The sequence below is a fragment of the Nelumbo nucifera genome, chromosome 6 (assembly GCF_055504915.1).
Source record: "Nelumbo nucifera cultivar China Antique chromosome 6, China Antique-T2T, whole genome shotgun sequence".
NCBI lineage: Eukaryota > Viridiplantae > Streptophyta > Magnoliopsida > Proteales > Nelumbonaceae > Nelumbo > Nelumbo nucifera.
In genome coordinates this window covers 21597340-21619509 of record NC_142654.1, presented here as the reverse complement: position 1 = coordinate 21619509, position 22170 = coordinate 21597340, and the positions used below count along the sequence as shown (strand labels likewise).

The window sequence follows — 22170 nt, the reverse complement described above, 5'->3', positions numbered from 1 at the left end:
ATGGAGCAACTTCATCTAATACTTCAGGAGCTGGTATTGTGACGCGGGGAGCAAACGGTGCTTTTCTATTTGCTCCTGCTATTCCCTTGGAAGCTTCTTCAGCTTTGCTTATTGAGACTACAACTCTTTAGGAGAGCATCAATTTTGTCATTTCTTTAGGCTTAACCTCCGTAATTTTTTTAAGGTGATGCAAAATTTGTTATTCATCTCTTGTTGGATGATTCTTCTACACCTCAATGAAGTATCCACACTCTCATTATGAATTGCAAGAGACATCTTGCAATCAAGTTGCACATTGTCTTGCCAAGCATGCTATTTCCTGTTCTTCCTATGTAACTTGGTCTTTACCTCTTGGCTTCCTAATTCTTAATCTGGAATATGATGTAACTGAGTAATTTATGAATTTGCCTAAGGGCGTTTTCGGAAAAAAAACCGTATTCACAAGTGAATATTAGGAATTGGGATCTGCTCCTCACATAGGGCGCCTCACACTGAACTCACAGACACATCTCACCATGCATTCCCGGGAATAATAATGTATAAATACGGGCGCCCTGTGTGAGTAGCAGATCTGGTCTTTAATATTAGCTACTGTCAGTGTTACCCCGGCTTTGGCATGCGGGTGAGAAAGGATAAAAAGAAACAAAAAAACAATAGGTTAACTGTAAGCGGGAAAAAGAGCGATGGGAGGAAAAGGGCGGAGGCGGAGAGAGAAAAACTTTCTAGCGGCTCATGGAGGCTACACTCGCCTCCCGCCTCCACCGAAACCCGGCGAGGTCGATGCTTTGCCTTCCAAACTCCGTCGGATCATGGAGTTCAATACAACCACCATCGCTTCCAAACCTCGAACAAACCAAGGTACTGCTTCTCTGTTCCTTCGAAGTTAAAGATTGATTTAACAAGAGAAGAATCCTCTTACCTTTAAAATTCGCTCTTATCTTTCTGGAACTTGTCTGACTCTCTGTTACTTCCTAGTTGTTTGTGAATTACTTTTTTTCTAATAGTGGTTTTTTTTTTTTTTTGCCTCATGCGCCTTTCAGAATCTTTACAGATTTCAACGGGCGACGAGCACAAGCGAAGGCCAAAACAAGTAAGGGGCTTACTTTGAGTTCATTAAAAGTGTCACGAGTAATTCTGAGTTCTACCAGTCATGCCTTACTTTTATTTCTTACTTTCTTAAATGGCAAAAACTATGATATGAAACCATTGTTGCGTTCAAACATTGCTTGGTTTTAAGCTCCCCATAGTCATTGTAATTGCGATGACGTGAAAAAAAAGGAAAATGGGTTAAGTTTTAATTTGGTATATTCAAACAAGGGTACCTTTATCTTTATTGATCAATTCACACTTTTGATCTCCCTTTATAGACTCCAATTTGGTCTTGAAAACAAGCCAAAAGTGACTCTTGCGCTGGGACTGACTAAGATAAGCCCATTTATAACCCTTAAAACACTCAAGATTGATTTGAACTCCTAAAACAATTCCATATATCCACTACTAGTCATACTAAAACTAAAGAAACCAAAAACAACTTCAAAATAGATAAACACTAGAAAGATTCAATTCTGATCATCAATTAATGTGTTGATAGCCCTACACCTTATCAGTAACATGGCCATGCGTATCTCGGAACAGATTGCATTCACATCTTGTTGAATAGGTCAATGTTTTAAAAGCAAAAAATGCAACTATAGTGTTTCCTACAGCCTGAGATGCAAGGCATGCACTTAAACAAAGCTGGATACTATCTATAAAAAAGATTTAAAAGTGAAAGATTAAATATATAACAACATGCAAACGTATATTCTAAAAAAATATTAAAATTAGAGCATCATGTTATTAACACAAAGTTTGTAGCGCTGTATGTTTAGGATAAACTATTTAAACTCTAAAAATCATACTACAATCTGTAATACTGTAAGCTACTTATTAAAACATTTTTTGATCATTAACTACATATTTTTTTGGTAAGTAATAGCAAATTTATTAATTAAAAATCAAAGGATACATAGAACAAACTCCCCACAATGAGGCACGAGGTGCAGCCTCTAAACTATACCACAAAGCTTACAGTTGAGGTTAGTTCATCAACACATAGCAGCAAATCAGGTGTGGCACATCCTGTAATGCTTGTGATCCTAGGCACAAGTTGCCTTTCAAAACTTGTATTGAATAGAAGATGAATTTCAAATATCAACTTCTCTTAATTCTTAAAAAAACTCCAATACGATCATGACCCTTTAAACTAATCAACCTATTCCTCAAACAAATAAGAAAACACAACACCATTGAAGAAAGCAAGAGATCTGGGCAAGTTCCAGCTTGTCCACGTGTCAAAAGTTTTTCACGTTTGAAAAATGGTCTGGTGTGCTGGTCCTACCAACAAGTTCAAGAAAGTGTAGAAGAAAAGAAGCTCAAAAGATAAAGGTATGAGTTTGAAAACTGCAGAGATTAAGGGAAACAAGTGTCAAGAGTCTCAAGGGATTCCAATACAACGGCCGCCAGCTACTGTAGAAGATTTGGAGTTGAGGCCAGTAAAGGGGTAATCGAATCAGCGAAAAGGGGTCAATTACAACTACATCATTCAGGGCGGGCGAGAAGTGGGGGGGGAGTGGAGATTGATGTTTTGGTTGATAGGGATGTCGAAGTGGGCAAGAGTTTAGGGCAGGCTGTTTTTTTGGGGAGGAGAGGAGTTCACTAGGAAAGCTTTTGAGAAGAGCAAGAGAGAAGAAAATGAGAAGAAGATTGCAATTGGGGGAGGAGGGGAGGCTTGGGATGAAGAAGGAGTCAAAGGAGATGGACAAGAAGAAATGCTTGATGAGGAATTTTAATCTGTTTGATCTTGGGAGGGCTCTCAACTATTTAACTCTATTTTGTGATCTTAAGTTGGTGTTTTATTCTGTTGTTTGTTTTGTGCTGTAGATGGATGGGTGTAATCTTAACACCCTGGTAGTTGTCTGTACCCAAGCCTTTTCTTTTAATAAAATTTTTATTTTTATTCTTGAAAGCCTTAGCCTTTTTATGAAGATAAGAAAAATCTATATCTCTTAACCTTTGAAGTATCATAACTAAAGTATAAATTTTCAATCATTCTAGTTCTGCATGTGTTTGGTGTTTCAAACAACTCCGTTGCAAAATTTCCCAGCGTCTGATTGGCCTTAGCCTTTAAAGCTTGTTGGATGTTTTTTACCATTTGATATATTTATTTGAAGGCTCTCTTTTGGTTCTAATGGAAAATTTTCCCACTGCTAGAATGACTTGTCTTAGAGCACATGGTTATAGTTTTCAAGGTGACTCTTGGCCCTCTAATCTCCTAGGTAGGATTGTTTTTTTTTTTGGATAGATCTCCTAGGTAGGATTGCTAAATCACTAGTCTCTAAAATTTGCATATAAGAGACATGGCAACAGTGGAGAGTGCCTAGAGTGGAGCCTCAACAACAACATTGGAGAATGTCTTTGCCCTTGAGGAGTTAGATAAGCTGTCTTTTCAATGGGAAGATCTAAAGCTCTAGGGCTGGATGGCTTCTCCATGGCCTTTTACCAGGAGTACTGGGACATTATCAAAGGAGATCTGTTGGAAGTTTTCAATGAGTTCTATCATGAAGGGGAAGTTTCTCGAGAAATAAATTCAACTTTCATAGCTCTGATCTCCTTTGCTGATCGAAAAAAAAAAGACTTTCATAGCTCTGATTCCCAAGAAGAAGGACGCAAAAAGTATCAAAGGATTTTAGATCAATAAGTCTAGTGAGAAGTCTCTATAAAATCATTGAAAAAGTCTTAGCTGGGAGATTGAAGGTGTTACCATTGGTAATTTCACAATATCAAAAGAGAGTTTGTTGAGGGAAGACAAATCATATAGATCAAATTTTGGTGGCAAATGAGTGTGTAGTGAAAATGAGGAAAAGAAGAGGAAAGGGGGTGGTGTGTAAATTGGATTTAGAGAAGCCCTATGATTTTGTTGATTGGTCACTTCTCCTTGAGAGATACTAGAGAGAATTGGTTTGGGTGAGCACTTTGATGGGAGCTCTATGGGAAACCCGGGAATGGTAGGTATTGGTGGTGTCTTTAGGCTCTGTTTGGTTTGCTAGAAAGAGGTGGGAAAGATGGAATATTCCTAAAATATTCCACTTTCCCATGTTTGTTTTGTGAGGCACACGAAAATGGGATGGGAAATAGAGGGACACACTTTCTCAAAAACTGGGATTTGGGGTTGCACAAAAACAGTGCGACCCTGGTGAGAAAATAAAGGGAAAGAGTATCGGTCTTGCTTGTTAAAAGAGTTTTTTGTCTGTTTTCTCCACTTCCAATGCCAATGCTCTCTCTCTCTCCAGTGTTTGATTTCCTTCTACCATTTTACTTCGATTAAGATATAACCTATTTTTTCTTGAAAAAACAGTGCTCTTTTCTTCTCTTCAACTCTCCATCTCTTACTCTATGTTATCTCCCCTGTCTACTACATGGATATTACTGTTATCCTAATACAATGATTTCCACCAAATGTTTCCAAACACCACTATCCTTCCTTCGATTAAAATTGTGATTTTCATAAATTATTTCCAAATGCACTCAACTCATTCTGATAATTAATTATTTTCAGAATTTATCCAACTATAGAACAAATAGATGCCCTTCAATTGTAACAGATACAATGCTCAAAGCCCAGAAACCAATAAACGAATCCCAACTTTGGCAAGCCAGTAGTGTTGAAGCCCACCTTTAAATCTCCTCTAAACCTGAAAAATTGCAATCACCCACCATATGTTCGACCAAATTCCCTGTCAAACACCTTTGCTTGGAATAGTCTCATCCAAGCCCATGTCACCAGTCATGATCCCTATAATCTAATTTGGAGCCTATGGGCACTTGAAATCACTACAGGAAGAAAAAGAATTTATGAATCATGATACTATAGGACAAAGTGGGTTAAAGTGCCTTCTCACAAATGCCATTTCATGGATAGCAATGGTCCGTTGTTATGTGAAAAATTATGTATTCAATGAGAGTTCGAAACTTTTTAGAGGGACAATTGATTTTTGGAGCTAAATAGTTTTATTTTCAACTCTGATTTATGTAATGTTTTCTCTCAATAATTTTCTCATAAACCAAATGATAGAAAATGAAAACTTCACACTTTCTCATCCCATCCCATCCCATCCTTTCCCATCCCACCCAAATCATCCCACAAACCAAACAGAGCCTTAGAGATTCCTCAAGCAAAATGATGGCTATGTATTCAGGACCATAAGGTTAGGGGATTTACTGAAGGCTGAACTGTTGGCACTGCTACAGGGCCTAAAACTTGCTAAACAATCAAATTTTAAAAACTTGGAGGTTGAAGGGGATTGAAAGCTGGTTGTATCTTGGACTACCACTAGGTGTAATGTACCTTGGATATATAGACATGCTCTTAAGCGAAATAGAAAGCCTGGCAAGGGACCTAAATGCCACTTTTACTTGGACAAGAAGGACTGCAAATGGGATGGTTGACACTGCTAAATAGGAGGTCTATAGACAGCAGTTGTTTTGGGCTTTTTGTAATCCATTTATTGAGCTTTTCTATTCAGATTTCTGATTCTTGGGTGAATGGAAGCCCTTTCTTATGTAACTTAATCTGTCATATTTTAATAAAATTAATTTCTACTCTCTGATAAAAAAAAACAAACATATGCTGCTTTTTTTTATCAGTAACAGGAAAATTTTATTAAGGTAAAAACACAGCTAGAAGCCAAGGGTAGCCTTGGTTACCCCCCATTGTAAATCCAATGCTCTCAACCCTAGAAAACCCTTGGTTCTTTAGCCTTACAACTGAGCCCAGAGACATTTGTTTTGCTAACTGATCAGCTAGACTATCATTGTATTCATGACCAGTTGGCATGGGCTCAGATTAGCCAAACAGTTGGGCTTCAGATCGATTGAGGTAGAACTTAGAAGGGGACTCAAAAGTAGTTATCTCTTGGGCAAATACAAACAGGCATATCCCATGGACTCTTAAGCGTGTTATAAGGGAAGTGGAACAGGTAACAAAGGACATAGGGGCAGAATTTAAGTGGATTAGAGTAGGACTGCAAATGGATTTGCTGACTCCCTTTCTAAGCAAGGAGTTAGAATACGACACCTGTTTTGGGCTTCTATGTAACTCACGTATAAGGAAAGGGTTTGTCTACTATATATTCATTTTGTACTAGGCCCCACTGTCGCTATTTTCTATTGAATGAAATAAAACTAAATTTCTGCTGATAAAAAAACTGATCAGCTAGTCTATTAGCCGACCCTGGAATCCACTGAAGTAACAGATGCATGTCCCTTGAGAATCTTCTAAACTTCTTGATTTCTTTTCTGAAGTACCAGGGAGTCTTTTCATTCTGTTTCAACCAGCTTATGGCTACTTTGGAATCTCCTTCAATTACCAACTTTCTCACCCCATCTCCAATGCCTTTTGCATCCCAAAAAAACACTGCAGTCAATTCCTCTGTTGTGGAGTCACCTATTCCAATAGGGCTTGAGTATAAACCCACAATTTCTCCATTTTCATTTCTTATCACCTTCAATTACCAACTTTCTCACTCCATCTCCAATGCCTTTTGCATCCCAAAAAACACTGTAGTCAATTCTGCTGTTGTGGAGTCACCTATTCCAATAGGGCCTGAGTATAAACCCACAATTTCTCTATTTTCATTTCTTATCACCTTCAATTACCAACTTTCTCACCCCATCTCCAATGCCTTTTGCATCCCAAAAAACACTGTAGTCAATTCTGCTGTTGTGGAGTCACCTATTCCAATAGGGCCTGAGTATAAACCCACAATTTCTCCATTTTCATTTCTTATCACCCTTCCTATTCCAGAAGGATACAAAAACTGCTTCCATCAAAATTCAGTTCAATAAAACCTGACTCAGGAGGGTCTCAATCTCTTAAAATTTTCTTCTTGGAAGAGGGTAGGGCTGCAACTGTTCCCCACTTCCTTATCACATCATCACAAGTCAAGCCTGAGAACAAATTCAAAGACTTTACTCAAAGTGCCACTTTCGCCAAAATCCCTTCAATCAACTTTCTTACTTCTTTTCTTATTCTCAAAGATTTGCAAGTATCTTTCCTCCCAAAGCGTCCAAATCATTGCTGCCCTTGTGCATCTCCACAAAATTCTCCCCCTTTTTTGGCCACCTGGAGGTAGAAGGGTCAAACAACCTGTCCAAACTATCAGGGGTGTTCCACCTGCATCCAAAGAGAGAGAAAAACCAATCCCAAATACACTGCTGAGAAGAAGGAAAGAAAGGTTATGGATTGGAAGCCGCCAGGTCCCAACAAGATTAAGTTGAACTTTGATGGGAGCTCTATAGGAAACCCGGGTATGACAGGTATTGGTGGAGTAATCAGAGATTCCTCAAGCAAAATGTTGGCTATGTACTCAGGAACCTTAGGGGAAGGTGATTCCTTAAAAGCTGAACTATTAGCTCTGTACAAGGGCTGAAGATTGCCAAGCAAGCAGATTTTAAGAATTGACTAAAAAAAAGTGATATCTTGGACCAATTCAAGCAGTAATGTCCCTTGGATCTACAGACATCGATTAAGGGAGATAGTAAGCATAGCAAGGGAACTTAATGCCTTGTTCACATGGATTAGGAGAACTGCAAATGGAATGCCCGACTCTTTAGCTAAACAGGGAGTTCAAAGGCAACAACTTTTTTGGGCTTTATTGTAACTTTTTCTGATGCATTGTTTCTTTCTGCTGTAATTCTGTTTCAATCCTATTAAGTGAATGGAATTCTCATTTTGCTGATTAAAAAAAGGGTAAAATACAAAAACCTTCCCTGAAGTTTTTGACAATCATAAAAACCTCCCCTATAATTTCATTTTAACAAATACCTCACCTGAACATTTGAGAAACTCGACAAAAACCTCCCTTCCATCACCTTCCTAGGCGGAAAATGTTAGACTGATGCACTTGTTTTTTCCAAATACCCATTCTACCCTTTTATAAATTACTAGTAAGCATGCACATGCTTTGCATGTGACGATTCTAGATGATGATAATGATAGTAATAATATATCCAAAATTTTCTATGAACTTTTGTGTATTTTTTGTTTTTATATTTTATATTTATTATTATTAATTGGGTGTAGATTGCAAAATCCAAATCTGATTACATAAATAATACCTCATCCAAATACGTGATAATTGGATTGGGTTGTGATGTTTCAGATATCATTGACAAGCCTACCTGCTTGGTAGGGATGCAAACGGATTGGATCGGATTCGAATCAAGGTATATCCAAATATGATCCAATACTATTAACAACAGATCTGATCACATCTCATAAACATGGATTTTAATGAGAATCCGATGAGGAAGCAAGCTAGATATTTGGATATAAGCCATTCCAAATTAATTTAAAAAATCATAAAATATTAAAAGAAAATTAAAATATAACAATTTAAATAAAGAAAAAACAAAAAATACAAGTATCTTTTCAACTATTTTCATCATATATACATTTTTTATAAAAAATAAATAATATAACAAATTTACAAAAAATGCAATATATAATATATTTATAAATAAATAAATAACATATGTGTGTGTTATATCATATCGGATAGGGAGTGATCTGAATTCGACAAAAAGGATCGGATTGGATCATGATCCGATCCATTTGCACCCCTACTGCTTGGCTAGATTCTTCATTTTGTAATGTTTTATTTTCTTGTTGTATCATTTTTTTGTTCATTTATAAAAAAATGTAAGACTTAAATAGATTGAATTGAATGTGGTGAAACATAGTAGTTCAATTTATTAATTCAGAAGCAGATTTAGAGTGAGTTCATACAACATCCCAGGGAGAGGCGCGAGCTGCAGCCCCTCCTTGAATCTTACAAGTAAACTAGGAAAGAAAAGCAAGAATCACAACTGAGCCCAAAACAATTCTTCCCTATTTACCCCTTGCTTGGCTAACACATCTGACAAAGTATTTGCTGATCTCACCACCCACTGTACAGTGACCACTAACATATTCCTTGTCAACCAACTAAATTTCTTTTGTTATCATTCATCAAAAAAAGAAAAAAACATAGTAGTTCAATTTACAATTTAAACCTCACAATTAAATAGGGACTAAATTCAAAAATGAGTATTTTAGTCAAAAGAAAATTCTACAATCTTATTCATATTTTTAATAGTAGTGTAAAAATAATTGTTGTTTATTATACTTATTTTTTAATTTGATTACATAAATGTGCCTAATTTTTCTACATTTTTTGTAATTTTCTATATTTCTATTTTAAAAATATTATTACCTAACTATGACTTCGTAGATTGATCAATTTGATTTAGATGGTCGAATTGCTTAACCACCACTTGGATAAAAAATTGTTTTGTTTTTGAGTCAATTTTAAAATATATGGATTTGTATTGTTAAAAATATTGACATAGATCTAATTAGTAGCATTTATTAGTGAAAAATAACTCAAAAATATAGGATTTAATAAGAGAAAATTGGATTTGATACCTTATGTATAAGACTTAATTAGAGTAGATTAAATGAGGTGGAAAGTAATATTTAATCTTTTTGGTGTATATTTTTTTGTTCATTTATCAAAAAAATGTAAGATTTAAATAGAGTGAATTGAATGGGGTGAAAAGTAGTAGTTCAATTTACAATTTAAACCTCATAATTAAATAGAGACTAAATTAAAAAAAATGAGTATTTTGGTTAAAAGAAAGTTGCACAATCTTATTCATATTTTTAATAGTAGTGTAAATATAGAATTATCGATTTGTTCAATTTTTTCTATAATTTTTTTTTGTATTTTTGCGTGTAAAAATAATTCTAATATGTCACACTTACTTTTTGTTTAATATGATAAATATATATCATTATAAATGTGCCTATTTTTTTTTTTTTGCAAAATTTATGCTTTTTTTTTCTTTTTTGTATTTTTATATTTTTAACTTTTATTATTTATTTATGACATTAAAGGTTAACAACAATCTTATTCATATTTTTAATAGTAGTGTAAATATAGAATTATCGATTTGTTCAATTTTTCTATAATTGTTTTTGTATTTTTGCGTGTAAAAATAATTCTAATATGTCACACTTACTTTTTGTTTAATATGATAAATATATATCATTATAAATGTGCCTAATTTTTTTTTTGCAAAATTTATGTTTTTTTTTTCTTTTTTGTATTTTTATATTTTTTAACTTTTATTATTTATTTGACATTAAAGGTTAACATGTTTGGCCCAAAATTTGAACTATTGATCTTTGCCAAACAGTAAAATAATTTCATTTTTGGTCAGTTCTAAATTATGTATTCCATTTTCATTACCAATAAAAATAATTATTGTTTATTACACTTTTTTTATTTGATTAATAAAAATATTATAAACGTGTCTAATTTTTTTTTACATTTTTTTGTAATTTCTATATTTATTTTTATTTAAAAAAATTTATTACCTAACTATGACTTCATAGGTTGATCAATTTGATTTGGATGGTTGAATTGCTTAGCCACCACTTAGAAGTAAAAGTGGTTTTGTTTTTGACTCAGTTTTAAAATATATAGATTTATATTGTTAAAAATATTGACACAGATCTAATTTAATAAGATAAAATGGGAGTGAATAATTTAAGTATAAGACTTAACGAGAGGGGATTAAATGAGGTTGGGAAGTAATAATTGAAGTTACATTTTCGACCTTACCATTAGAGATGGATTAAATTCACAATTATGGGCATTTTACTAGCTATTAATAAAGCTGGCATTAAAGTTATAATAAAATGGCTTTTATACCCTTTTTCAACAAAGAAGTAGAGGGATAATTTTAGTCCAAAAAAAGTTTCACATTGCATTCACACTTTTATATATAGTATATATTTTACATACAAAATTACTGAAATAACCCTGTTTTAACTCGATAAAAACATTATAAGATGACCGTTAAAGGAGGTTGTTGTCAAGTTAAAACAGGGTTATCTCAGTAATTTTGCATGTGAAATAATTTATAAAAGGGTAGAATGGGTATTTGAAAAAAAAACTGGTGCATCAGTCTAACATTTTCTGTCTGGGAAGGTAAGGGACGAGAGGTTTTTGTTGAGTTTCTCAAAAGTTTAGGGGAGGTATTTCTTAAAATGAAACTATAGGGGATGTTTTTATGATTGTCAGAAACTTCAAGGGAGGTTTTTGTATTTTACCCAAAAAACCAATCCCAAATACAACAAGGCAAAGTGGCAGGGAAAACCTCATCAAGAACTTGTAAAAGGTTTGAAACAAGGCCCAGTTCTGAATCCCTCAAATTTCTACAAAATCCCAAATTCCATCCAAACGTAGAAAGAGTGGAGAAGGGAATAAAAAGTCAGATTGGTTTTTCTTTGAGGGAAGATAGAGCAAACAAAGAAGCAAACATATGCTGCTCCTTGAACAGAAAAACTGTTAAGTTGGAATTTGTGAAGTCTTGCATGAATAGTCTTTGCTGATATCATAGTTGTCAAGGCAACACTAGGTGACATGGCATCGGTGGAGGGTCACCTCACTTACTCACTTAACTACCTTCTACATGGCACTCTAAAATATTTTTATATTTTTAATTTTTGAGATTGTAATAATGAAATAGGCATTATTACACTAAATTAATCATTTTATGGGTTTATATTAGTAGTTTCTTTTTATTATTTTCTTATACGTTAGGGTTAAATCAACACACATGTTGGTGTATGCTGTATTTTTTTGATAGTAAAAGGAAAGATTTCATTAAAAAAGGAAAAAGAGTACAAGCTGCAAATGTATCATGGAGACACCTTCAGACAATAGGTGTTGGTGTATGCTGTATTGAACCCTTGAAGGCTTCAAAACCCGAACTGATAAGCAAGGAAGAACTTAAAATTGTCCAATCAACACATTCTTCTTTTTCTTCATTCCTTTCCTTTTTCTTTTCCTGGGAGGCTGGGACAAAAAAGGGGCTCCCCCTATATTTTCTGAATTTCCTTTTCTTTACTTTTTTGCCTTTTCTTCTCATTAATATGTTGATTTTCTATGATTGATCTTAATTTTAACACTACATGATTCCACTGCTTTGGGGTGATTGAAGCGCTTGGCACTTATCATTCTTGTAAATATATCCTATTCTTTTTTCAAATAAATAAAGTTATAGGATGGAAGAGCTTGCCTTTTCATGACCAGTTCTTTAGCCTTACAACTGAGTCCCGAGCATTGTCCAAATCAATTATAATTTTTGCTGATAAAAATCAATTATCATTATTATTCAGAAAATTAAGAATGTGGAGATCATTTCTTAAATGTTTTACACTAACAATAAGGGAGTCTAGGCAGTGTGCTGATGAATTACTGCACTATGGGTTATCATAGTCACGGGGAATTAGAGAAAATAAATATTCGTTAGGGGCTTTTCTTTTATCTCTTTGTATGTAATATTTGCATTAATGTAAAAGGTATTGGAGGGGCTAATCCTCCTCGTATAGAAAAAGTGTATGACCTGACTTTTCCAAATATGCATCATGTACAACTACCACAATTTAGGGGCACAAAGATGTTGTTCCAATAATTACATAATTTATTGAAATTCAATTGTCCAAACTCCTCTAACATAAAAGTATATCTTTTTGTTGACAAATTTTACTCAAATCTGATTCATTTGCAGAAACTGAATCGAAAGGATAAATCTGGCTGTAATACCAGTGATTTCGAAGTGGATGGTGATGATGAAAATGTGACAGTTCTCAAATCCAATGATGATGATGAGAAAGTTTCACATAAGGATGACCATGATAAAAGAAAAAGAAAGAGAAAGAGGAAGCAGGTTCAAGACCACCGATTTGATGTATCGATGCAAGATCTTGGTATAGTTGGCTCAAAGAAATGGGATCGCAAGAAAAGGTAAGCATTTTAAGAGTATTTTTTACCAATAGGTGTAGCCACACTAATTTAAGGATTAAGTAATAATAAGCTCTGAATTTTTCTGCCTTCTTGATATCTTTTGATAGATGATGGGAAAGTGAGAGAAGTTTATCTGTTCCCGTTATTTTTTTTTTTCTTAGTGTCAACTCAATGTTGTTTATCATCTTAAACGTTAGATTATTAGAGGTTATGTTCATATAGGTACCTGGAAGCAAGAAAAATGAAGCACAAGAAAGCCAAGACAGAGGAAAAGCTAGACTTCCCTGGGCGTGAGGAGATCAAGTTTGGAGAAATAGTTGAAGCTCCACCAAAGTTGGTAGCATTTCCCAAGGTATCATCTCCATGCTACTGAACGTTTTGATGTACATAAAAAACTGAGAATTACTAATGATGTTTTCAAGAAAAAAAATTGTGCTAATGAGATGACCGTTTAACACAGGAAACACAAAACATATGTTAAACTTTTTTTTGTTATATATTCTGTAGTGTAATGATGTGATTGTGAAGTGTTCTTTTTTTCCTTTTTTTAAATATTCTTTGTGGCTTTTGAAGGCATTGAAGACTTTCCAAAGTGCTTCGCATGAGAGACTTCGTTTGCAGGCTGTTGAGGCCTACAGGAATCGCAAAGGATGGGTATCAAGACCTGGGATTCATCTTCCTCCGGTAACAGCAACTCCATCTCCTTAAATGGTGCAAGCTCATGTATGAAACAATTTGAACCCTTCTCATTGCCTTTTCTAACAAGCCTAGTGAGGGGACATATCTTCCTCCCATAATTGCAATAACATTTTATGAAGTCTGTATAGCGCTTTCCTTCGCATCTGTCTTCTCTACAGGCTTGGTGATATACGTGTTGTAGTCAAGAGTGCTCATGTAGTTCTACTCCAGGAATGGTTTTAATCCAGAATGCTTGTTGCCCTTTGAGAATTCCCTATGAAGTAAAAGAACAGTTTTTATTTTATTTTCTTTTTTGCTTTTATTGCAGAATGGAGTGTATTATCTCTTCTATTGTTCTTGTGTGGTATAGTACATGAGTTCAACCTGGATTTGAATGAGAATCATCATTATCATCCAAGCCAAGTTGTCCCAACTATTTGAATGAGAGAATCCAAGTTGAAAATTTAAACCAGTACGTCCTAGAATTTACTTCAGTCGAATGAAGAGGTAGAGACATTTGACTCCGGGGAGAGCTTAAGAGGCTCCACTCTCCAGCAGTGATTTCCCTGGACTTGAAACGCAAGGTTCCAAGATTTTGCTTGATTGGACCTTGTGAATGCATTAGTCTTCAGTGCATTGTCGCATTGACATGGACAAAGGAATTGGGATCAGACGCGTGTCTGGAGTCTATCTCTGCAGGATGAAAGTACGGATGCAAACGGATTAGATCGGATTTGAATCGGTATATCTGAATCCAATTTGGCCACATTCATGGTGGATTCAATCTGATCCGAAGATTCGATTGGATCTGATAGGCAAGGATCTGAATTGGAATCCGATTGGAAAGTCGGATATTCAGACATGATCCGATTTGATTTATTTTCTTTAAAAATTAATAAATTATTAAAAGAAAAATAAAATATATGAATTTAAATAAAGAAAAGTAAAAAATACAAGTATTTTTTTTATTATTTTCATCTTATGTATACATGTTTTTTATAAACAAATAAATAATATAATAAATTTACAAAAACACAATATAAATTATATATTTATAACTAAATAACACATGTACATATGTATTATGCATATATTTATATAAATAAATATATAACATATATCGGATCGGATAGGGGCGATCCAAATCCGATCCGAAGATCCGAATCATGATTACTACTAATAATCATGATCTGATCTATTTGCACCCCTAATGAAAACTTGCATTTTCAAAATGAGTAAATTACTACTAATAAAAGGTGTTTGTATTTTGTGAATTCTATCGTATTATTATATTATTTGAAGTAAATAAAAAAAAGTTTTCTTTAGTACCTAGAAATAGTGCATAAGAAAAAATTTATATATATATATATATTATTTATGTGGGGTATTAGAATTTAATACACATCCACACAAAGTAAATATCAGAAATGAAAGGAGTATTAAAAAGGCAATTTGAAGATTTGTATCGAGATAGGAGAACAAGGAGGAGAGTTAAACATTTGTCTCTCTTTCGTTGAATCCTTCAATGTTTAGTAGATCTACACGTTTTGGTGTTTGAAATGCATGTGTTGATTTTATTGTTATATCTATGCTGTTTTAGGCTTGTATTATATCTATGGATTTTCCCCGAAGAAACTAGGAAAATCCAAAAAACATATTATAATAAGTTCTAAATGATTTTTTATGGTAGAAAAATAAGTATAAGTTTTCTCTTAATTTTTTTGTAACTTATAGAAAAAAGTATAAAATAAAATAATTATATTAGTATTTAGTGGCAACTAATTAAAATTTTGAATTGTATATTATAAATATCTTGGAAATCTAATGGACCTAATATATTTTTTAAGCTAGGGTAATTTATTTCTGTAAACGATTAATAAATAATTTAATTTGCAATAAATAAGTAAATAAGAACATATTGATTATCTACAGAAATAAAAATATTATTTACAAAATTAAATTAATTTACATTAGTAATTTTTAAGAAGTTAAACTCATTGGGTTAATAATTTCAGAAGTTCACAAAATTAAAAGAAGAAAATATAGAATGGTTAAATGATTAAAATATAATAGTTGTTTTTGATTTTATCTTGGACTACTTGATTTATGGATCCTATACATTTTCTTGGATATAATATGTCTATGATACATTCATTGGTTGATGTTTTATTAGTAAAGTTATTATATGATGTCTAAAATGGCCTAAACTCCCAGTATTTTTCATATAAACTTTTAAAATACGTATTTCTTACGTTTTTATGACTTATACTCTTATACATGGTTACCTCAACCTCTGAGGCTCTGATTTTTTAATATCATTAATGCATTCGTGAGATTTGTGGGAGTTTTCACGCAATCCATGTGTGCTTAAAGTTTATGCATCCATTTTCAAGCCTATCAACATGATGCATGCTTTGAATATTTTGAACCTTGAAAGAAAGAAATACCCTGCATTCAAGTGGAGAGCTTGTAATTCTATTGTTTCGGAAACCGGATTGAACCGGTTGATCATGACCCGGCCTTATATCTGGTTTGACCATACCCTAGAAATTAGAATAGGTAGAAAAATGCTCAAAATCGGCTGATCGACCAGTTTAACCAGAAAATTGGTGGACTGGTCCCTGTTTCTTAAAATCGCCCGAGTTTCAAAATGCTTTGAACCCATGACCTTTTTCTCATGCGTCTTGTCTTGTTACTTTTAATCCACTTTATTATTTGTATTTATTTGTGAATCTTTAATGTACATTTTACATTAATGAATATATATTTGGCGTAGAAACAAATCAACAAGAAAATGCGAGTTGGGAGGTTTGAATTATGCTTAATTAATTTAAAAATTAAAAAGCCAGCCATCTATCCACCACATAGCATGGCATTATTTGTGTAATATATTATTTATAGTATTTATGTGTCTTGTTTGACATGGTTGAACCTCTAAGGCTCTAACTCGTAAACCTCTTCCCTTTGTGGTTCTATGTTTGGTCCAGTTATCTGTATAATTTTAAAGGCTTAATCATAATGACATTCGAAGGGCCTACGCCAAAATTATGAATATGCATGTCCTAGTTTAATTTCAATGAGTTTTTGATAACTTAATTTCAATGAGTTGGATGAAGATACTGATAGCAAATTCTATGTGAACTTGGCAAGTTTCCAATGTTTCCATCAAAAGATTTCTCTCAATTAGAATATTAAATGCCTGTTCGAGAAGGCTTTGCCGCTGTGGCTTTTGCCTTTGAGAGATAGGCCTGACAGAAAGCCTATAAGCAATGTTTGGTAAAGAAAAAAAAAAATCTGGGGAAGACCAATTTAATTAAGTTACGGGAAAATGTATGGTGCCAGGGAAAACATGATATGAACAAGTTTTGACCAATCACAATCCCATGAATTTTGGTGAAAACCCACCTAATTTTAATTGATTGTAAGTTATCTAACGGAACCCTTATTTTACAATAATATACGTGGCTCTCAGTGCCAGCCTCTTTCAATAGCTTCTATGGAAAGCTGCCTACTTGACCCGGTTAAGATTCTCCGTATTGCCTGAAAATCTATCACCGGAGAAAGATTATAAAGCAAAGCAGAGCTTTTATGTTAATTGTTTAATAGAAAACCCAAGTGAAACACCGCTCTTATTCTTTAGCAATTAGAGGCAAGCTCCCAATTGCAAGTGAGGGGAAGAGAGGGCATCATCTCTAATGACCTCCATGATTGATAAACCTCACAGGTCCTCGGATCAGTTCAACTCATAAAGAAAAAAAAAAAAGACAGGAAGAAGATAATTTATGGCACATAAATGCTGCGAGTTATGATTGTAATAGGTCCTCCCAAATGGCTCCTAGCTTTGTTGGTAAGACAATAACCTGAAGGGTGAATTGAAAGACTACCACCCAAGTCTGTCATAAAACAATTGAGCCCAGATTTCCTTGATGTAAAAATGGTATTAACACCTTGAGAGCATGGCCTTCAACTGCATATTAGGAATACCTTCCACACTTTTGTATTAAATTTATGGGAGATGTTCTAGATGTACGATTGGATGCCATCCTCTCTATATTTGCACGATTTTTGCTTTATGGACCCCTCTCAAAGTAGTTAAGATCATGTTATAAATTTAGTTCATCGGTGACTTGTTCTTGAAACGCCTTTCACTAATTTTTTTGCTTGCTTTTCATTGTTATTAGAATGCCAGTCTTACATGCCTGTGGAGTTTAGCCCTTACAATAACACATAGAGACACCTGCACTGGATGACTTACTAAACAACATCATGGACTCCAATGCCCTCTACTTCCATTCAGGGCATGTCTCTTGTTTAGGTGTTTGGGGAGATGTGATCTTGATCATTAAGGCTGCGTTTGGAAATGATGCAAATAAGTGTGAATGTAAATATATATGTAGCGTAAAAATGGCCATATGAATTGTAAAATTGGGTTAGTTTTGCATTGACAAATTTACCTTCTTACCAAATAGACTTTTAGCTGTAATGGATGCAAACACTAATTCCAATAAAGCATATCTTTTTTTTTTATCAAAAGACCACTTGAATGCAAATTTACTTCTTTTTTATTGATGTACTTTTACATCTTATTATCAATGTAAATATGCATTGAAAAATGTGTTTTATGTCATTTGTCAATGCAAAAATGTAATGTTGCCAAATACAGGCAAAAGTGAACTAGAGTGCAAATTTACACTGAACCGGGATTTACACTCCATTTGCATTATTTCCAAATAAGTGTGAATGCAAATATGTAGAGTGTAAAACGGTCCATATAAATTGTAATGTTTGGTCAAATAGACTTTTAACTGTAATGGATGCAAACACGAATTCCAATAAAGCATGTCTTTTTTTTACCAAAAACCCACTTAAATGCAAATTTACTTCTTTTTTATTGATGTACTTTTATATCTTATTATCAATATAAATATGCATTGAAAAATATATTTTCTATCATTTATCAATACATAAATGTAATGTTGTCAAATACAAGCAAAAGTACAAATTTACCCAGAACCAAGATTTACACTCCATTTACATTATTTCCAAACGCAGCCTAAGGTGTTAATACAAGTCCAAACTCTAGAGCTGGGGCCTTACCAAAAATATAAGAAGGGCTATACTTGGGCTGCATATTTTGGCTCTTGGGCCAGTAGATAACTTGATATTCAACCAAGAAATAGATGTTAGAGTTTTAAACAAAAATATTAATATTGATGGATGTATCCCAAGTCACAATCCTTAAAAGAGTGCACATCTCCCGTGGCTCCCTTAATACGGTTAGACTCCAATGAAAGGACAGGTTCTAATGGAAATAAATTCATGACATCGTTTGAACCGTTTTTTTTTTTTTCTAGTTTCAATTGTCATGCCCATGTTCTAATGGAGGCAAAATCTATGATGCAGCAACTTCATTGTGCAACAATAGATGTGAACAGGTATAAAATGATATATCATAGCTGACATGCATCTTTAATCTTGTTGGTCTTAAGGTACATCTTGTGAAACATGAAATTATATTTTGTAAAACATGAATTAATGAAAAGTAAATAGGCCATGAGACATCTTTAAGAGGGTATTGTAGTGTAGAATATACATCATTTGGTTATGGGGCACGCCACAGTCATTATGGGAATGCTTGGTATCATTGCCTTTTTTTTTTTTTTTTTAAACAGCATTCAAGCCTTAGAATTTAGTATAACTATGAGGGTCTGTTTGGTTCACAGTCGGAATTGGAATCGAAATCCTTTAGAATCGGAATTGGAATAGCATATTCCCATAGTCTGTTTGGTTCAGACAAGAATGAGAATAATGGAAGTTGAAATCAGCGCCCGTCATTATGGGAATGCTTGGTATCATTGCCTTTTTTTTTTTAAACAGCATTCAAGCCTTAGAATTTAGTATAACTATGAGGGTCTGTTTGGTTCACAGTCGGAATTGGAATCGAAATCCTTTAGAATCGGAATTGGAATAGCATATTCTCATAGTCTGTTTGGTTCAGACAAGAATGAGAATAATGGAAATTGAAATCAGCGGGAATAGGATTTCATTCCCAAGGAGGAGGCAGGGAATGGCCATTCCCTCAAATGAGGGAATGCTATTCCAACAGAAATGGGAATGAAATTCTGATTCCTCACAATCAAACAGTTGGAATCGAAATAGTTCATTCCGATTCTGATTCCAAACCCCTATTCCTGTGAACCAAATGGGGCCTGAATTCTTTGCATGTTTTATATTGTTATTTAGTGCCATTAGACACCACATAGAAAAAAAGTAAAAAGTTCGATTCCATTGCACGAAATGTAAATGACATTTTCTCCAAAATTTGTTATCATAGTCTTAAGACATTTTATTTGAAATAATTTGAGAGTTTAAACAAACAAGAAAAGTGAGAGAGAGAGCAAAACTAGGTAGCACTGACATGAAAGAAACAACTTCAGTACAAAAAACCTACTATGCAATATTTGATGAGTGTGGTGTGTTTTTGAAACCAGTTTTGGATGGTTTTGACACAGAAAGTATAGTAGTTTATCCTCTACATCAAAAATCTTGAATGTTAAGATCACCTCACTCAATTTTATCTTGAAAATATTTTTCAGAATCTTAATGTTAATATCGCCTCACCCAATTTTATCATAAAAATTAAAAAAATTTCAAAAACAGGCAGACCTGGCAATTACAGAGAAAAAAGGAGCCAAGCTCTTCCTCTTAGGCTACGTTTGCATGCGGTGTAAAAGGTGGTTCGATGTACTTTTACACTCCGGTCCAGTTTTGCGACCATTTGGATGGAGTGTAAAAGTACACTGAATATCAGTGTAAAACTTCACCTTCAAACACTTTTCACCTCGATAATCGATGTATATTATACATCGTTTTTTTCAATGTAAAACTCGACCGAAAGGCTTCTCTCTCGATGTAAAAGCAACGACTCTTTCTCCTGGCACCTCCCTTCTGGCTTCTTCACCGTCTCCGGTGCCTCTGCGTTGCCTTGGTTCTAACCGCCTTTTCACCACCCGTTGGTTCTCCTTCCGTCGTTGCAACCTTCGACGCTACCGGGATAGTAAAAACCTGAAACCCCCTTTTTCAAGCCTCCCGCATCTTCACCCCGATCCTCTGTTTCCCTGCCGTCTTCCTCCGTTACTATTCTTGATACTTGCTCTGAGTCCAACCATTTCAGATCCATGGCCACCAGTTTATACGACTGAAGTCCTTTCCCTTCTAGCATCTCCGGACCCTCTACCGTTGTTCTTACCATAAACACCTCTCCCTGGATCTCCACGTAAAAGCAACGGCTCTTTCTCTTGGCACCTTCCCTTCTGGCTTCTTCATCGTCTCCGATGCCTTTGCGTTGCCTTGGTTCTAACCGCCTTTTCACCACCTGTTGATTTTCCCTTTGTCGTTGCAACCTTCGCCGCTGCCGGAACGTTAAAAACCTGAAGCCCCCCTTTTTTCAAGCCTCCCGCATCTTCACCCCGATCCCCTGTTTCCCTGTCGTCATCCTCTGTTACTGTTCTCGTTACCTGCTCTGAATCCAACCATTTCGGATCCATGGCCACCAGTTTGTACAACTGAAGTCCTTTCCCTTCTAGCATCTTTGGACCCTCTACCACTGTTCTTACCATAAACACCTCTCCCTGGATCTCCACGTAAAACCAACGACTCTTTCTCCTGGCACCTTCCTTTCTGGCTTCTTCACCGTCTCCGGTGCCTCTGCATTGCCTTGGTTCTAACCGCCTTTTCACCACCCGCTAATTCTCCCTCCGTCGTTGCAACCTTCGCCGCCGCTGGGACATTTAAAACCTGAAGCCCCCTTTTTCAAGCCTCCTGCATCTTCATTCCGATCCTCTGTTTCCCTGTCGTCTTCCTCCATTACTGTTCTAGTTACCTTCTGGCTCATAATTTACACTGATCTTCCAAACAAACATCAGTGTAAAACTTTTACATGACTAGTTCATCTTTTGCACTTATCCAGTGGACCGTTTTTTCAAATACATTGGTGTAATTTTGTATTTACACGGCATCCAAATTAAGCCTTAAAAGAAATCTTCCTTAGCTAGGGGGTGAAAGCAAGTTGGGTACCTACTAAGAAGATTTTATATTATAAACTTTTGGACCCTAATATAAATAAAAATAATCATTTTAACATATTTAGAATAGGCTAACTTTTTTTAAAATACTAAATAAGGGTAAAAATACGGTTCAAATATGAGTTCTTCTAAAGCAATTAGAAAACCACATGAAGCACTGTAACAGGTATACAGATCGATGGTTTGGTTCCAGCTATTAAGCTTGTTAAAAGTATTTAAAGCAGTTTTGAACACCATTAAAACCTGAAAATCAAGATTGGAAGAGGTTTGTGAGTACGCTAAGTGGAGAAGCAAGATACATAGAACGAAATGCAAGAACACAAGAATGGGCTTTGTCATTTTTGCTTGTAGCAAGTCAATAATTACAAGGGTGAACAAAGAAGTAGAGATTTATGATCAATATTTATTCATCTTAGGGGAGATTTATTCAGTGGTTTGGAGGAGGAATGAATAGGTAAAGGACTAAGGGCCTGTTCATTTGCTCTTAAGTGTGACATCTGAAATTACATTAA

General features: G+C 34.6%; 1 protein-coding gene across 1 annotated transcript; it reads left to right on the top strand.

Annotated features, from left to right (window-relative positions):
- The first annotated feature begins 598 nt into the window (after nt 1–598).
- On the top strand, nt 599–13883 carry LOC104608372 (coiled-coil protein). Its single transcript, XM_010274336.3, has 5 exons — nt 599–858; nt 1041–1090; nt 12661–12896; nt 13119–13248; nt 13470–13883. Exons 1-5 carry the CDS (start codon nt 684–686, stop codon nt 13602–13604), a joined length of 726 nt encoding a protein of 241 aa, XP_010272638.1. The 5' UTR covers nt 599–683; the 3' UTR covers nt 13605–13883.
- Nucleotides 13884–22170: the final 8287 nt, after the last annotated feature.